At 36.8% G+C, this 18,124-nt stretch overlaps 1 protein-coding gene across 7 annotated transcripts; it reads left to right on the top strand.

Annotated features, from left to right (window-relative positions):
- The first annotated feature begins 2,288 nt into the window (after positions 1–2,288).
- On the top strand, positions 2,289–17,886 carry LOC120272657. Of its 7 annotated transcripts, XM_039279533.1 has the most exons (18): positions 2,292–3,228; positions 4,041–4,550; positions 4,647–4,790; positions 4,859–6,892; positions 6,978–7,091; positions 8,201–8,383; positions 8,465–8,527; positions 10,362–10,433; positions 10,523–10,792; positions 12,197–12,316; positions 12,765–12,824; positions 13,877–13,917; positions 14,155–14,232; positions 14,330–14,414; positions 15,456–15,653; positions 17,154–17,245; positions 17,356–17,439; positions 17,529–17,886. In XM_039279533.1, exons 1-15 carry the CDS (start codon positions 2,422–2,424, stop codon positions 15,603–15,605), a joined length of 4,731 nt encoding a protein of 1,576 aa, XP_039135467.1. In that variant the 5' UTR covers positions 2,292–2,421; the 3' UTR covers positions 15,606–15,653; positions 17,154–17,245; positions 17,356–17,439; positions 17,529–17,886. The 7 variants fall into 7 exon arrangements, with proteins under 7 accessions (XP_039135470.1, XP_039135466.1, XP_039135467.1 ...); XM_039279532.1 differs by having other exon boundaries at positions 2,291–3,228; positions 17,132–17,439; XM_039279535.1 differs by lacking the exon at positions 17,356–17,439.
- Positions 17,887–18,124: the final 238 nt, after the last annotated feature.

Raw genomic sequence — 18,124 nt, 5'->3', positions numbered from 1 at the left:
AAGAATCAAATCAAGTTCCAAATCAAGTCCAAGATGCAAATTCAAATTTCCAAAACACAACTTCACCAGTTTCTAAATCATGTTCAAGATTCATATTTCGACCGTTGACGAAGACTAAAAGTCAACAAAAGTCAAAGCACGATTTTCAGCGAAATAGTCGGAAGGAGATAAAAGGCTACAATTATTGTTGCGTCAAGATGATTAAATTCCAAACTTCTTGTACTTTTAACGAAGACTATGAATTCATGAATAAAAATTTATTTGTCAGAATTTGTTTCTTTCTTCACACTTATTTTCTTAATCGGAGGTTCCTGTGACAATGTCCAGGGTAATTAACATTAGGGGCTTGCCCCTAATGGAAGTCATGAACCCACAATCCCTTGAATTCTACAAAATATTAAAATTTGATTTGTGATCCATGCTTTTTACCCGGTCAATCCTAATCAAAGGCCGGGTGGAAAGAAAGGAGCCCACATATATCAACTAATTTGTAAAATATCAAGCCCAAATAATAAATTTTTATAAATATTTTTCTTAAAAACATATATTTTTTAAATTATTAATATTAATTTGTAAAAAAAATTGATATTTTTAAAAGTTAAAAATTAAATGAGATTGAAAATTAAAAAGAGAGAGAAGTAAAAGAGGAAAGGCATTATGATGAAAGGAAGGGTTTTGAAAACGTTTTAAAAAACAGTTAAAAACATAAAAATGATGTTTCCAGTTTTTTTGGAAACATAAGAATTGTTGCAAAAATTTTTGAAAACAAAAACAAGGTACCAAACATGTTTTCTGAATTTTGTTTCAAAAACATGAAATCGAAAACAAAAAAACAGAAATTAGAAAGAATACCAAATGACCTCTTAGTTTTATATCTTCGTGATGCCAGAAATACCAATGATTTAAAAACCGGACCAAACCGGCCGGTTCAATCGGTTCAATCGGGAACCAGCCGGTATACCGTAGGGGTGGTAATAGGGCGGGGAATCCCCGATCCCTGCGGGGATCCGACCCGACGGGAATGGGGATTCCCCGAATCCCTCCCCCATGAGGGCGGGGAAGGGGGCCAATCCGTCCCCGTTTCCTAAATGGGGATGGGGACGGGGAATGCCCTCCCCGCCCCGTGGTGATCCCCGACCTGATTAAAATACATACATATATATATATATATATATATATATATATATATATATATATATATATATATATATATATATATATTGTGTGTATATGTATGTATAATTTTTCCAACATAAAAAAATTCAATAGCCTAGGTAATAATATAAAAAACTCTAATTTTAATTTAATTGCGCTAATCACATAAACTATTTATTTTAAACTAATAACAATTAAAATTAGATATAAGAGCCCCATGTTAAGTAGTTTTGATCTTATCATAATTTTATGTATATTTATGTTGAGTTGTTTTTTATGTTTCAATATGTAATAATATTTTTACAACTAGAGAATCCCCGTGGGGATCCCCGCGGGGATGGGGATGGGGAAGAGAATTCCCCCCGTCGGGGAATCAGGGATGGGGAATCCCCGTCCCCGCCATTGACGGGGACGGGGACGGGGACGGGGAGGGGCATCCCCGCCCCCGCCCCCCTAGTAAACCGGTCCTATTAGTCATATAAAACACTAAAGAACCGGACCAGTCGGTTCAACCGGTTGGACTAGACCGGCTAATTTATTAATTTAAATTATTTAATTGGTTTATTTATTTTATAATTAAAAACTTAAATAAAGTTAATAAATTCATTAACTCAGCCCAAATTAGTAGTAGAGTGTATACTTGTATTTTATTTTATTCCTTATTTTTTGTTGTTGTTGTTGTAGTATACTTGTATACTTATATTTTATTTAATTCTTTATTTTTCAATATTTGTTGTATAGTTGTATCCTTATATATTTGTATTTTGAAAATTTTAATTTTATGTAAAGTTCAGACTTTGTCACCTAATAAAGGTAATTTAACTTTGCAATATATAATTTATATATTTTTTTATTATTTTTCCTTAATTCTGAAATTATTTTTTACATATTTTTTAATGCTTTTTAATTTTTAAATATTTATTTATTTAAAAAATTAAATCCGGTTGAACTGGTCATTATAACCGGTTCAACTAGACCGAAACTGATTGCCTAACCAGGCCAACAACCGTTCCAGTTATTAAAACATTGAGAAATACCCGATGTTAACACCTTATCAAGCAGAGATCAAACCGTCGGAACCAAAGATACAGACATCAACCAAATCACGAATCTCAAAGCTCATAAAAAAAGAACCAATGCCCAGATAGACCAACTCATTCCTCAATTTTCGCTTCCGAATCAAACGCTCCCAAGCCAGCACCGCAGCGTCCGCTTGCCGGTCCCGAAACGCCATTGCCCCCCGCGCCCCCCGCGTTTCCATGATCCATGGATTCCCAGCAGCTCATCGACACCCTCGCCGCCCACATCGCTCTATACCACTCCTCCTCTTCCTCTCCAAACCCTAGCTCCAGTCCTCGTTCCTCCATCCTCCAATGGTTCTCCTCACTCTCTGCTCAACATCGCCGGGCTTCCCTCACTGTCCTCCACCCCGACTTCCTCCGCGTCCTCCGCCTTATGCTCTCTCGTCTCCGCTCCCGTGGGCCTTCCGTCTTCTTCCTCCTCTCCGACCTCCCGTCCTCGTCCGAGCTACCGTCCCTCCTCTCCCGTCGCTCTCTTGGCCTCCTCGCCCGCGCCTCTTCATCTAATCCACATTTCCTTGCTCTTTCCCGCGCGGTTTTGATGTTCTCGACTCATGATTCCGAGCGGATCTCTGACTGCTCTTTGGATTCGTTCACTGTCGCTGAGGAATTTGTTGCGGATGTGGATTGTTTTGTGGAGGCCATGGATGGGATCTCTGGGGGGAGGTTCTTGAGAGGGGAAGTGGAGGGTTTGGGCGCCCCGTGGGTGGAGATGGATTGGTTGAAGGATATGGGGTATTACAGTATGGAGGCCTTTCTTGCTAGTAGGATTGAGGTGGCCTTGAGGCTTTCATGGCTTGCTTCTATGAAGGGGAAGAAGATGAAGGTCGGAAAGGTCAAGGAGAAGGAGATAGCTGCAGCTGTGGCGGGTGCCGGTGTGGCGGCTAATATGTTCTGGAGGAAAAAGAGGTGCATTGATTGGTGGGTTGGGTTGGGTGTAGAATGTAGGAGGACCATGATGGTGACTATTTTGGGGAAGGCATCAAAATTTCTGGTAGTAATTTTGCTTTAGCTCTACAATTATCATCTGCTGATTTCTTTTCTGCACTGAAGTGAGAAAGAAGTTTGATGACTAGGAATATGGGCAACTACATTCACATTGATCATCATGTGTACTTTGAGCTTTTGACTGCTAAGTTGTCCTCTGTGAAATCTCCAGACCCCTATCGTTTCAATCTTGATTCTTATGATCTCAATTGTCTGGTTGTGCACATCATATATTTACTACCATCTCTTATGCTTTAGTGTGACAATATGTTTGTTTAGTTTGGTACACATGATAAAACCTTGCATCCTCCTGGTGGTTGATATAACAGGCTGAATCTCATTTTCTTCAATGAGCTTTTAGAAGATTCTAAGACCCAAATTAGCATGACACTGGTAGTATATGAATCTTTATTGCCCTAATTTTCAAGATATGCGATTGCTCTTTTATTGAATGTGGTTGATCGGAAAGCCTTTGCATTTTGCTATCCCTTTTTGCTATCAAAATTTGCAAGGTTGGCCTTTTTACTGCCACCGAAGCCAATGCTGCTTTCTTGGATTGTCATCTTTGGGAAGACCACAAGCTCACTACACTAAGATTAAGTGGTCACTGTTCCTTTGTTTGTATAAAGAAGTTTGCTGGCAGCTTTCTATTATTAACTTCTGTGTTTTGGTGAAATTTATTGTGATTAAATTCTTAAGTATTATGCATTGGCTTATTGTGGTCAAAATGCATACCTTAATGTCTTCTGTATTCTATTTATGAGCAAGTTTGTTGTATAAATTAATGGCTGCTGATATATTGCTGCTGCATATCTTCAGGTTAATGATTTTGTTATGTGCTCAACCACAGCTAATGTTGAGGATGATTTGTCTGTGGGCCATCAAGCAGGAAACTCTTGGCAGAGCATGAGGCAAAATCCCTACTTGCGTTGTGATGTCATGCTGTCTTTCCCTCATCATCAAAAGTTACCTTCTATGGGAGATTGTTTGAACAGATTAGCAGTGATACATGAGATATCTCTAATGTTTTCAAAGTTGCAGGAAGAGGAATTTGAAAAGGAGGCAATATTTTTCAGCTCCTTAACTTCTAGTAGTTCTATCTCTGATTTTATCTTGAGGAAACTCCGAGGTTTTCTCATGATTGTCTCCATCGATTATGTAAACCTTGAGCTAATTGGTGATCCAAAGCTTAATCCCATCCAAAATAAGAATAAAGACGAATTTGGCATGTCCTATCGAAAAGGAAAGAAGAAGCTCCATAATTCAAAAAGGCTTAGTTCGTCGTCTAAGCTCTCCGTAATCAATGCTGCAAATCAAAAACCTAGTTTGGTATTACTCCTGCTCTTGTCTGTTGTTGTCAAGATCTAGTGAACTTAAGTTTCACACTCAAAATACTCTTATCAATATTGAGGATTTTACTTCCAGGACCATGCATGTAATGCACCATCTGTGGGGAATAGGTGCTCCGGCCTTGGTGCACGGCAAAATACTCTCTCTTTATTGGCCAAAAAAAGTGCTTTGGTTGTGGACACTGTTGAGAGCAAGACCCCATTAAGAGGCTCTGACATGGTAACCATCTTTGGATGTATTTCCATTTTTTATGTTGTTTGCTTTATTGATCTGTCATTTTCATCTAGGAGCCTTCCAAGCACTTGGTTGATTGCACGGTTCGTGTTACTAAAAAAAAGAGTGGGAGAAAAAGATCCAAGAATAAAGCGGCTAGCTCAAAGTCGGGTGGAAATCCTGATACTGTAAACAAGAAATTTCCTAGCCCTGTTCCAGTTAGTGTTTCAACTATTCACCTTAAGGCAGATCCTATCATGTGTGAGCAATCACCAAAATCAAGCTCTGCTAATGTTTCAGATAAGCCAGATATTGCAGGTGAATCTGAATCTATCAATGTTGCTCAGATAAACCATTTCCCTCATCCCAGCCCAGGTTGCTCTTTTGATGGTGTAATTTCTTGTCCATGCTCCAGTATATATGAAGATGGAGACATTGTTGTTTCACATTGTGATATTGAGTTGCAAGGCTCCTCAGAAAAAACATTTACACCTGTAGCCAATGACAACACTCACGAACTAATTGGAAACCATGCCACTTCTCCCAAATGGAATCCTGGAAATACTTACAGCTGCTTTACACTTTCTGCGCAGTGTCTTGAAAATGTTTCCATAGAGGAGCATGAGCCTCAAAAGTCTGGATTCCTTTGTGACACAACCTCGGAGTCTAATTCTCCAAACTTGTCTAAGGATGTTTTGAATAAGAAAAATACACTTATCCAATGTAATAGCAGTGATTATTATGTGGCTACCTCCAGTGGCTCTACGTCACATGAGTGGCCTAACTTAGCTTCTTTTCATTATGCATCTGTGAATTCACAGAATCTCCCAACTGCGACTGACAGACTACATTTGGATGTTAGTCAGAAATTGCCCAATCACCACCAGTCTTTCCTTCCTCCAAGGCACCAGGTGAGAAGCTCGTCAACGGAATGTGGGCGTAGCAGAATATTGCCTTCCCTGGCTGTGCCCATGAGTTTTGACTGGCCTCCAATGGTAAAGAGCTATAGTAGACTAAGTCAGACAGTGACGTCAAGTTATGATTCTTGTTATGCTTCAAGGCTACAGCCGTCATTCTGCCCAGGCTTTTCTTCTCATAGAATGCAAATAAATGGTTCTTCTAGTGTAAATGACTGGAAACATACTTGGGATGTTATGGATGCTTATGATTCTAAAATCATGTCTGAGTTCATGGATGACACTGATAGTTATTGGTTATCTGAAGAAGAATCAGATGCTCATACACTTTCTACAAGAGATTATAATCAATTTTTTGGTGGTGGAGTTATGTATTGGAATACTTCTGAACATGTTGGAGCAGGCTTTTCTCGGCCACCTTCATATAGTTCTGAAGATAGCTCTTGGGCATGGCATGAGGCAGAACTAAACAGAACAATTGATGATATGGTCGGTATGCCTGGGATCTCTGCATCCTACAATACAAATGGTTTGGCTTCACCACCTGCTGCTCCATTTTGTTCTCCATTTGATTCTCTGGGACCAGGCCATCAGGCTGTAGGTTACGCTATTACAAGGAATGATATGATCGGAAAGCCAATGAACTCAGTGCCTTCAGTCTCAGATGCTACAGATGAGAAACATCCAAAATCATTAAATAATTCACCTATAAGTGTTGAAGGAACAAAAGGTGACCCTCTTCCTTATCCCGTGCTCCGGCCAATCATTGTTCCAACTATTGCAAGGAAGGGATCTAGATCTGAGTTTATGCTAAGTCATGATCATAAAAACCCATGCTTACCTTCCACCATAAGAGATGCCCCCAGAATAAAAAGACCTCCATCTCCTGTGGTACTTTCGGTCCCTCGAGTGCCCCGTCCGCCTCCACCATCTCCTGTTGGAGGATCTAGGAAGCGAGGATTCCCTATTGTCAGGTCAGGGAGCTCAAGTCCGAGGCACTGGGGTATGAGAACTTGGTATCGTGAAGAAGCTTTAGATGAAAGTCACATTTCTATAGATAGCACTGAAGTTCTTTGGCCTTCATGGGGAAACAAGGGCATCTCTGCCTTTCCAGTGGTGCAATCAATTGGGGGGCCCTTGCTGCAGGATCATCTGCTGAATGTTTCTCAATTAGCTTGTGATCAGGAACATGTCAGTGTTTTATCTCAAAGTCCACTGAAATAAGTTTGTGGAATTTTTTTCTTCAAAATTTCTGATTGAGAATTTTTTCTTTCAGCCAGATATTGCATTGCCTCTGCAACCTCCTGATTTGTTGAACTCTAATGATAAGACACCCTTATCCCTTCTGCAGTGTCTTCTCCATGATGAAATTGATTCTTTCTGGAAGCAGGTGTGTTGGTCTTGATTCTTGAATGTCATATTTCTTTTATTGTCTTTGCCTACCGAGATATATATAAAAATTTCACCTGGGAACCAAGATGGGTGCTTCTAAGTTGACACACCACATACACACTCATACACATACATGGAATCTTGCTTCCATAGTTGCCTAATACAATTATATTACCTTGTGACAAATGTGCCATAATTACTTTGATTATATTTTTCATTGCTATCTTTGGATAACTTATTTTACTCACACTTGGTGCCAAGCTGTGAACGCCTCTTATGGATGTCACAACACCATCCTAACTTGGTGCTTGAGAAGATAAGTATAGCATGATTAATGGCTGGGCATGGAATTGAGTAAAGAGCAAGGGAACTAAAATAATGCGGAGCAGTAGTCATAGTGAAAGGGAAAAAAGAGTGATGGGTTATTGAATATGGAAATCTCAATTTTTGGACAAAATGTCTTGCAAGAAAATTTGGTTGTTTGTGCGACTGTGCCGAGTGCTGTTTTGAGTATTATTGTCTTGTTTCATTGTTAACTGTAGCCATCACATGCACGTCCTTATATCTTCTTCAACTCTGTATTCTATGTCATATTGTTTTAAAGCTACTTTTACAATATCATTCATCATCACACCTCAGGATGTTTGCAAGTGGAAAATATTAGTTAATTACTGATGGTGGTGCAGTTCCATTCCCCTTTTGCCCCACTTTTATAAATCTTTATCTGCCATAGATGATAAATTTCTCACCTCATCTTGAAGGAAATTCCTGATTAGTGTGTTATGTCTATATGGAGTATGGAGATAGATATTTTTTTGTTGTCTTGCTTTATAAGTTCCTTGAATATCTAGCTGTTTACCTTGTTATATACTTTTGTTCTTTCTTGTCTGTATACTACTTTAGATCAGCAAGTTTTGCAGATCTTTGTTAGGTTGCTTGATTATTTTATTCTTTTCAGCAATTTTTTACCAGAATTTTTTTTAATTATTAATTAGTGATATGCCAAGGGTTCACTGATTTACATTAGATGATATATTGTGAATTTTCTTGTACTTATCATCTTGACTCCAAGGTAACTGCTGGTTCCTCATGAATGGTGAATCTAAGGTATCTGCTGAGCACCTGACAAGGAAGCCCTACATTAATTGGGCTGTAATGAGGGTCACACGAGCTCTTCAAGTCCTTTGGCCTCGTTCTCGTACCAATATTTTTGGTTCTTGTGCAACTGGTTTAGCTCTTCCCACTAGTGATGTAGATCTTGTGGTTTCTCTTCCACCAGTACGGAATTTGGTAAGACATACAAAGCTGGGTTTTTTACAATTGTGTTATGCATTTATCTTTGGAAAACATCTGAGTGGAGTTGCTTTTCAGGAACCTATTAAAGAAGCTGGAATTTTGGAAGGTCGTAATGGAATAAAGGAAACATGTCTTCAGGTAGGCATAATGGCAGCGAAGAAACAAAAAAATGAATGCAAGGGAAAAAGATTTCTCATGATGGTTGTACAATTTTCACATTGATCTTTCTTGTCCCATAGTTGGTTAAGTTAGTCTAGCTCCATAAAACAGGAAGCAAAAATCTAATAGTCCATTTGTATTTACAGTTCTTTTGGTTAATTGGAACATAACTAATGCATCACCATGGCAAAATAAATTGAGTTTTCTGGCCTTTGGTTGGGAAGTGTGCATAGTATCTGATCTGGAGTTTCTCTTCACAATATAGAGTTGCGGAGAACCTGCAGTATACTTCAGTGAATAGTCATTCAGTATTTTCTGTAGCTTGTTATTGTTCTGTAGATTTGATCAAGATAAAGCTGGTTCAAAAATTCTATACTCAGTCCATTTAATTATTTCATTGCTTGGGTTACATTCCTCAGGGTCTACATGTTATTCAGTGCTTTGTTTTTCATATCAACGTGATTCTGATAGACTGGAAGTGTGATATATTGATGGTAGGGATATTGTCAGGATGGCTATAGAGGGTGAAATTGCCTGCAAACGGAGTTCCATAGTCCATTTAATTAGCTCATTGCTTGGATTTCTTGGGGATTAGGTTTTATGCAATTTCTTTGTTTTTCTTGTCATGTTTTGGATGCATGATAACTTGATGGGCGGAAGTTGGGATGCCTGTGTTGGCTGAAAGAACTGGTTAAAAAAATTTCACACTCTGCCAATTTAATTAGTTCATTACCTGGATTCTGTAGGGATTAGATTTCATGCAATTTTTTTTGTTACTCATGTCAACATGATCTTGAAAGCATGATAAATCTATAGGGGAGTGATGTCTGGATGGCCGTGTAGAGTGGAAGTGCTTGTGAACAAAATCTTTCTAATACCTACTTGAAGGTCCTTCCTTGAATGCTCTTGTCCAAATGGGAAAAATTGTATTTGCTGACCATACGTATTAGTTATATGATTTGGGTGCAAATTTATCTTGGTGTTATCATGTAATTCCCAGTTTTGTTGAACTGCATATCCCAACTCTTCACCTACTTGATTGACACACTGTGGGCTTTGTTGGGACTCAGCCTAAATGCTGCTAAAGTGAGTTGCTGCCGTTTAGGTTCTATGTTTACTTAAAATATGACAGGTGATTTAAAATGTTTACATTAAGTAAAAGACTTACTATGTAGAAATATTGTTGCTTGCTTGAAATTGATGTGATATGTGAATGGTTTTGTTGCATTTAAATATTGTTCTTATGGAAATGATAAGTTTTGATACTGGCAGATGTCAGTAACTCGTAGTAAGCTTCTTATGTCTTTAATTGCTATTTGAGGCTCTAAATGTATGAGGAAAGGTGGTTGTCTAAGAGAAGTTTGGTTTATTAATCCATGCTACATCTGGGATTTCTCTGAGGTTTTAAATCTGTTTTCAAGTATTCTCTTATACAGAATATATCATAGGTTCTTCACTTAAGATATAATTCAGTAATACAGCTTGAATCTATCAGTAAATCATGAATATTGTCTTATAGCTTTGTCTTTTATTGGTCAAGTAATATTTGTTGAGGCATGTGCATGAAGTGAATTTCATTTAACAGTTTCAGGCTTCTTTCAATTGGATACTATTCTGGATTCTGATTTTATTTATGTTATGCCAACAGCTATTTGAAGGCAGTGTGGGTTTTGATGTATTGACCCACATTTGAGTAGAGCTCGACTTTTTTATGCCTAATTATTCTTTTCTGTTATTATCTTTGAGGCAATCCTAACTGCGAGTTCTGTTTTACTGTAATTGAGTATTTATATCTCCCGGTTATTGATTTCAGCATGCGGCTAGGTATCTTGCGAATCAGGATTGGGTCCGAAATGACTCCCTAAAAACAATAGAAAATACAGCTGTAATGCCTTTGTTTCATTTTCTACTTCATCTCTTATTCTATGGTCTAGCCTTTTTTTAATTGTATCCTCATGAAAATATTTTTTTCAGATACCTGTTATTAATCTAGTGGCTGAGGTCCCTCATGATTACATCTCTTCAAATCGAAACTCTTCAAATTCAGATGCTCAGAAAGTATGGGCCAGCAATGCACATCTTGGACATGGGGGTGGTCCTCATTCTGATCAACCTCTCTCCGAGAATAAGTCTTTGCCCTTGTCATCAAAATTGATGAAGGATGATTACATTGATGTGAAGCTAATTCGTCTTGATATCAGCTTTAAATCACCGTCTCACACTGGACTTCAAACTTCAGAATTGGTATTCCTTTACCTTCAACATCTCTTGGTAACACAAATAATGCAATCCTATGTTGGGTTTGTTTCATATAAGATTGCTTAATTGCATATGCAGCTCTCAAAGTTCATAATTCCTTACATTCCCTTACAAAGCACTAGTACTTTTAGAACCTTTATTGTCGCTTTCTGGTGATGGCCACTGATGAAGGCCTGATATGAGGGTTTTAGGTGCCATAGGGATATATAATAGTGCAGATGTGAAATTTGTTATGTAGGTGAGATTACTTGCGAACATTTAATTCTTTCTGGTCATATTCCAGAGGGCCTCTGAAATACATGCCTTCTTTACGGCTCATTCATACAATTTTCACAAGGATATATTTGCAACGCACCACTTCTCCCACTTCGCAGTGTGTATGCACAACTTGCTTCTTTATTTGTTTATTCACCTGTCTCATGTTTCACGGTTCTTTTATTCATGAACCATTGGAGCAAGCCGGTTTTGGGGTTAGTAGGCAAGGCAATGTACTGTGATTGTGCTGGCATGCATGTATTGAATGGTAGAAATTCATTCAACTGCTAAAGCAATACTTTCTCCCATCTTTTGTGGAGCACAATGGCGCACTGCTATCTCTGATTTGATTTAGGAATAATGTACTGTTAGTTTTAGTTTCACCACCCCAAAATATGTACTGTATTTAGTTCCTTCTGGTTGAGTTTTGGTTCTAGGTTTTGTTTCATGAACAGGGTAACAATTGGGATAGTTTTTGGTGCAAGGACTATTGGAAAACTGTTTCGTAATTTGATAAATTCCATCCATGTCTTGATTTTAATTATCATACTAAGAGGCCAAGTTAATGGCTGATAATTAATTACTGAAGGTTATTAGGTGAAGCTTCTTAAACCTTCCTGAGTTTTAGTTGGTTTCCAGAAATTGATTAGGTGTATAATCAATTAGAAATTCTGTGGCAGTTATTTTATAGCATTGGTTTGTTGATGAGGTGCATAATCAATTAGAAATTCTGTGACAGTTATTTTATAGCATTGGTTTGTTTCATGCCATATGGAGTTCTACTGATACTTGAGGCATGGTTTACCCACTTGGTCATTTAGTAGGAAAACCCTCATGTCTCTCCTTTATTTCTTTGCTTGTTTTCTTCGGTAGTTAGCTTTGAACCAATTTGATGTTCCTTTTGCGTCAGATTAATTTGGGCCACGCTCAAAGGAGAGTAGCCATTGGGGGCAAACCAGTTTCTTATTATTATTATATTCGTACTGCTATATATATATATATATATATATATTTGCATAGAAAGGCTGCTTCTATGAAGTTCCATGCCTTTACAATGATTAGGATGTAAGAATTATTATGTTAGTATGTTATTGGCTATGACAACTGCTGATTTTTTGAAGTATATATATGAAGGTTGGGGAACTCACTCAGCAATTTCCAGCGATCATACCGCTTGCTTTGGTACTAAAGCAGTTCTTGGCTGATCGTAGTCTGGATGACTCCTACTCAGGTGGCCTAAGTTCATATTGTCTGGTGAGTGATTTTTTGGCTGAAGTTATGATGATATCCAAACAAGATAGATATGGGATGGGAATGATTGGGTGGTTTAATATTCTAGATTGATTTCTATATAATACAAACGCATGGTACTTCTGTATATTGGAGTGAACAACTTCTAGACTTTGGGCTAGATTACTGTAGCACATTGCATTTGCAAAGTACATATTCCTGTTGATCAGCTGGTTTTCTGTGCCAGTGGTCTATTTAACTTAATCTGAGGAGAAAATGTTGCAGTTTTGTCACATGTTCTTTGACTTACATTATGCCTTTGGGTTTTAACGCATCTCCTACAATTTCAAAGAAAAAGAGCATTGCTTGATTTCTCATTTAGCCAACCAGCTGTATACTCTTACTCTCATTCACATATTCAGAGATATAGTTATAATTTGCAGTCGGCATTCATGCTTGTGTCTTTATGTAGGTGTTACTGGTTACACGATTTCTCCAGCATGAACACCATATTGGCCGGTCAATCAATCAGGTAAGTCATTTAATTTGTCATGTCTTACACTGTTTTTTGTTCTGTTCTTACACAAACAATCCTAATGATGTACCTTTCTCAATGAAAGGGAATTAAATTTTACCCATATATTAGTATGGGAATTCTATTCAATTAGATTCTCAAATTACTATGCTAATAAGACATTACCTGCTTGATGGGGGCTAATAATTTGACTGAAACCATTATTCACACATGATCCTGTTGAGATGCAAAATATTGCAAGTGCTATAACATTTTTATGCATTTTGAGTTTTAGTATCTATATTCTTACCATTTTGTTGGATGTTTGGTTTAGTATCCATTGCTTAATTTTCAAAAGTAAAATTAACTGAGACTGGATTGATTGTTTGAGAGCCATAAAGGGGGAAATTAGGAAGTCGAAATCCTCAAATTTTAAACTTTGCCAATGAAGAGCATTCGTCAGCGCTTTCTTGCCAAGTTGGCGTGTTTTGTAGCTTTCAGTTGATATTAAATTGATGTGTTTTGTAAACTTAATTCTTTGTGAAGACATGAAGATTATATTGCCTTACTATACTTTTGGTATGAACAGATCCTTGTGCAGCAGGAACAACCTTGAATTTTTTATTTTTGGTAATAAAGTGACTTCTTTCTTGTCTTTATAGAAAGTCGATTAATTGTAATTTTTTTATATGAAGGCAAGAGATGAAAAAAGCTGGTTTTTAGAAACTTCATAATCATAGAAGATATGAACACTATATAATTTTTTGGAACTGGTTTTCTGCTTATGATGACTGATCTTTCCTTTTTTTTTTTTTCTTTTCTGTTGCCACCTTCCATCTACACTCCATAGATATAGAGTTAGTATGTAATTTTAAAATCTGGACATCAGAAGATATGCATTGCACAATTGTTTTTTGAATTTCAAACTGATCAATGATGAATATGACTACCTTCATTGGGGTCACTAAATTTGATTGATAACTTTCAGAGTTACTGTTGGTTTTTCTTTGCTAGTGTTTATTTTTCTGATTTAGCTGTACAGCTTGATTTATTTGCCTTTTCTTTCTCAGAGCCTTGGCAGCCTTTTGATGGATTTTCTCTACTTCTTCGGGTGAGGGTGGATAACTTCCTTTTGGTTTAACATTCTTGTGGTTAGCATGTGACAATCATATGGCCTTTGTTCATTTAAACGAAACCATAACTTTAATCTGGTTTCACATTCAACATGTGATTTCATATGGCCTTTGTTCATTTAAATGGAATATTTGCTGATTGATGAAATACAGGGGCTCTTTGGTTCAATTCACTTTTATATCTGATTGTCCTTATTTATGATCTATTTTTGTAGGAATGTGTTTGATCCGCGTCAAATGCGTATATCAATTCAAGGAAGTGGAGTTTATATGAAGAGAGAAAGGGGTTTAAGGTTAGAGAAGCCTTGATTTGATTGCTGCGCTGCTTTAACATATCTTTGGCTTTTTGTTTTGATCTTTTTATGGCTACTCTCCTATGTGACTTTACAGTTTTGATCCAGTTCATATCGATGATCCACTCTATCCCACTAATAATGTTGGGAGGAACTGCTTTCGCATACATCAATGTATCAAGGTCAACCATTCATCCTTTAAAATCATCCACTATGCTTCTTGTTGTTTATTGTTTCAAAGAATCGCAACATGTACATGGTTGCACCTATGTTGATGGTTTTGCAACTGGTTTAATCATGTGAGTTTGTTTTTTTTTTTTCTATGTTTTTTTTCCGTTGTTGTTGTTCACCTTTTTCCCCTCAAATAAGGCTTTCGGCAGATGTTTCATGATAACAATATAGGCAGCTCTTGCTCCATGGGTCAGATATAAGACCCACGCAGTTGATGCGCTGCAGTTTGTGTAAACAAATAGGATCGGATGCAGTTTGTGTAAACAAATAGGATCGGAGATTATCCACTGAAAGTAAATTTCTATCACAAATTTAAATGTAAGCTGGTAGCATCAAATATGATTATCCATTGTTACAACTTACATGCTAAATTGAGCGGGTAAATTTTTTTTATAGGGCACTAAACTATGATTCTTTTTCATTTTGGGGTCCAAACTTCAATTTAAATCAAAATGATTATTCAATTTTTAATTTTATTTTTCTGGGTGGTCACTGATGTTGGAAATTCTCTATTAGTAAATGAGATAGAATTCCTAGCTTGGCGAATAGTATGTCATATATGTCCTGACAGAGAATTTTTGGCATCTACATCATAAAAAAAAGGCCGGAATCTCTTGAATAATTACTTGGTATAATAAAATTGAAGTTGGGTACTCATTTTTATTCAAATTGAAGTTTAGACCCCAAAATGAAAAAATGCCATAATTTGGTGCCTTGCCAAAAAATTTGCCCTAAATTGAGCAGAATTAGATATTCTATTAGTTACTTTTTCTAGTTTTTCCTCTTAATGTGCCTACAGATTACTTCCTATCTCCTTTTGTTTTAGAAGTAGTAAAATGCTTTTGCCTTGTTTGTGTAGGAGGTCCAAGCACATTATACGTGTTGCAAGTGTATTTATCAGTTTCTCTCTTTTTCAAAATGTCAAGTTGGTATCTTTACCTCACAAAGTGTTCCATTGCTGTCTCTAATATTTTGGAATGTTGAATAAACAGGCTTTTGCAGATGCTTATGCTGTTCTCGAGAATGAACAATCACAGTTCTTAGACAATCGCCCTCCTACTTCTTTGGCGTCATTTAGGTTACTAGAAAAAATAATTCCAAGTATTGGCCAGGAGTTCCAAAGTTCAGTTTGTAGTGGCTGAAGATTTGATTGTTTGGAGGGTAATAATATTCCTGCACACAAAATACAGGTAAACACATATTAGGTTTGATTTGATTTGTAATGTACTTCAAGTCTAGGACTTTCTGTACTTTCTGAACTCTTTGATATAAAAAAATGTGGTAAATTTTTTGGTAGAGCATCAAACTATGGCCTTATTTATTTATTTATTTACGGTCTAAACTTCAATTTGAATCAAAATGGTTATCCAACTTCAACTTTATTTTACTGGGTGGTTACCTGTGAGATTCCGGTCTATTTTTGATGATGTAGATGCTGGAAATTTTTTATCAGCATATACATGACCTGCTGGTTAGCCCAATTGGCAATTCCATCTTTATATGTTAATAGAGTTTTTCCGACATCACATCATCAAAAATTGGCTAGAATTTCTCGAGTGACTATCTTGTTAAATTAAATTGAAGTTGGATAACCATTTTAATTCAAATTGAAGTTTGGATCCCAAAATGTAAAAGAATCATAGTTTGGTGCCCTATAAAAAAATTTACCAAAAAAATGACATCAGGATGATCCGTTATACATCACCTTTTCTATTTTAAGGGTATTAAAGGTCACTAATAATTAGTCTGGTGGGAGGCCTGGCTATTAAAAGTCAAGGCATCTTTAAATGGGTTTATCAAAGATGCAAATCAGTAAATATAAGAATTTCTATTTGAAAAGATGAGATTAGATGGAAGTATTATGCTTGACTGTGAGCAACTTAAATTAAATAAAAATAGAGGGCTATTGAAAATGGTTTGACCATTACACTTGGGAGTGAGATGAAGTTGAGGTACATAATATATCAACAAATCTATGATATACAAGGTTCAATAGGATGCGAGGAGTAAGATAGTCTTCAACCCAAAATTGTTGCTGTATTGTTTTTTATATTTACATGGATTTGTACAAGTTACGGTTAACATCATTCCTTTCAATGGCAGGTTGTTCATGTTCTAAGTAATGCCACAGGTATTAAAAAAATTGTTCTTTTTGGGCCAACTAGAGTATTTTATTTGAAGTTATGTTTGTTTTTCCTCTTGAGGGCAAAAACATGTATCATATAAGAAGACTACTGCAAGATTCAAGACTTTATAGCTATAGGTTGATAGTTTCACATTGTTCGCCATAACTTATTTTTCTCAAGTATGGATAGGAGGGAGAGTTCTATGATAGTTTGACATAATTTGTGCAAATATGCCAACTGTATTCAAGTCTGTCACGGAAAATTTGGAATGAAGCATAGTCTAACTTCTCCCCTTTCTATCTATTCATACATTTGTATGTGGATATCAGCTCTGTTCACACAGAAAATGTACACAAAGGCTTGACTTTGTGTGCTGTAATTCAGTACTTAAAACAGACATCCATATGAATTGATTTTTGGGCATACATATAGTTTATGTTTCAAAGGATTTTAGAAGGATGAACATGCTAGGAGATCATTACAACAAGTGAACTTTGTTTCGCTTATTTACTGTTCTAAACTGTATGTTATATTCATTCAAGGGAGTTCTATTAACTGCTGCAGCTCAAGGATGCAAATTCTTCTATGCTGATCCTGCTACCAGCGGCCAGACAATGATGTGAAGCAAGTGCTCCTCACTTTTATATGCTTTACTGGTAGGCTTTATTTCATGTCCCAGTGCATTGTGCATTTTGGTGAGGGATCTCAAGATATATTGGGCACACAGTTGACCATTTTTCTTCTGAGGGAACTTTTCATACAAAAGCTACCATCTCTTCCCTATGTGAGCTTTGTGGTGATCAAAAGAGCGTATGTTCTTGGTGTAACTCCTTAACATCCATTATTTCCAGTAAGTACTTAAACTCAGCTGGAAATTACTCAAATGCATCATATACTGCTTCCTACCCTGATGAACTTATTTTTGAATCGGATTTGCAGTCACAGTTAGTGCCTGCGCACCAGTATGTAGCATTTTGACCTGTCAGGGACATTGGATCAAGAAGACTACAGCTCTGGGTTTAATGCATTCATGCAGTTCATTCCCAGCTTCTTTTCTGGCAGTTTAGAAGACGAAGCTCTTGGATAGTGTGAGGACGACACGATTTCTGATACCATCTATCATTTGCATTACGTGTAGAGTTTAGTTCCACGTGGCAGATTTCTCAAATTAGTTCGGTGGGCTTCACACGCCTGTTGGTTGTCTGATTTTCCTTCTTACAGGCTCTACTCATTTGTATGAGTTAATAAACTTAGTGTTTTAAAGTTCATTTTTTAAATAAATATATTTAGCAATTAATTTTAAAAATTATTAATGCTAATATATCATTATTTAAAAAAAAATTTATAATATGAAATATTTAATTTTTTTATTAGTATTAATTAAATCAAAATTGGGGCGGTTTAAATAAAGGTTACACTTCTAATGGTTCTCTTTAATCATACATTCTCATCATGTCATCCGTTAATTGTTATTGCTGACTGTGATCCAGTACTAATATCTAACAGTGTTGATAGCCACGTTTGTGCAGCCACCA

Source organism: Dioscorea cayenensis, chromosome 11 (genome assembly GCF_009730915.1).
Source record: "Dioscorea cayenensis subsp. rotundata cultivar TDr96_F1 chromosome 11, TDr96_F1_v2_PseudoChromosome.rev07_lg8_w22 25.fasta, whole genome shotgun sequence".
In the NCBI taxonomy this organism is placed as follows: domain Eukaryota; kingdom Viridiplantae; phylum Streptophyta; class Magnoliopsida; order Dioscoreales; family Dioscoreaceae; genus Dioscorea; species Dioscorea cayenensis.
Note: the sequence above shows the minus strand (reverse complement) of the source record. Positions and strands in the feature narration are given on the sequence as shown.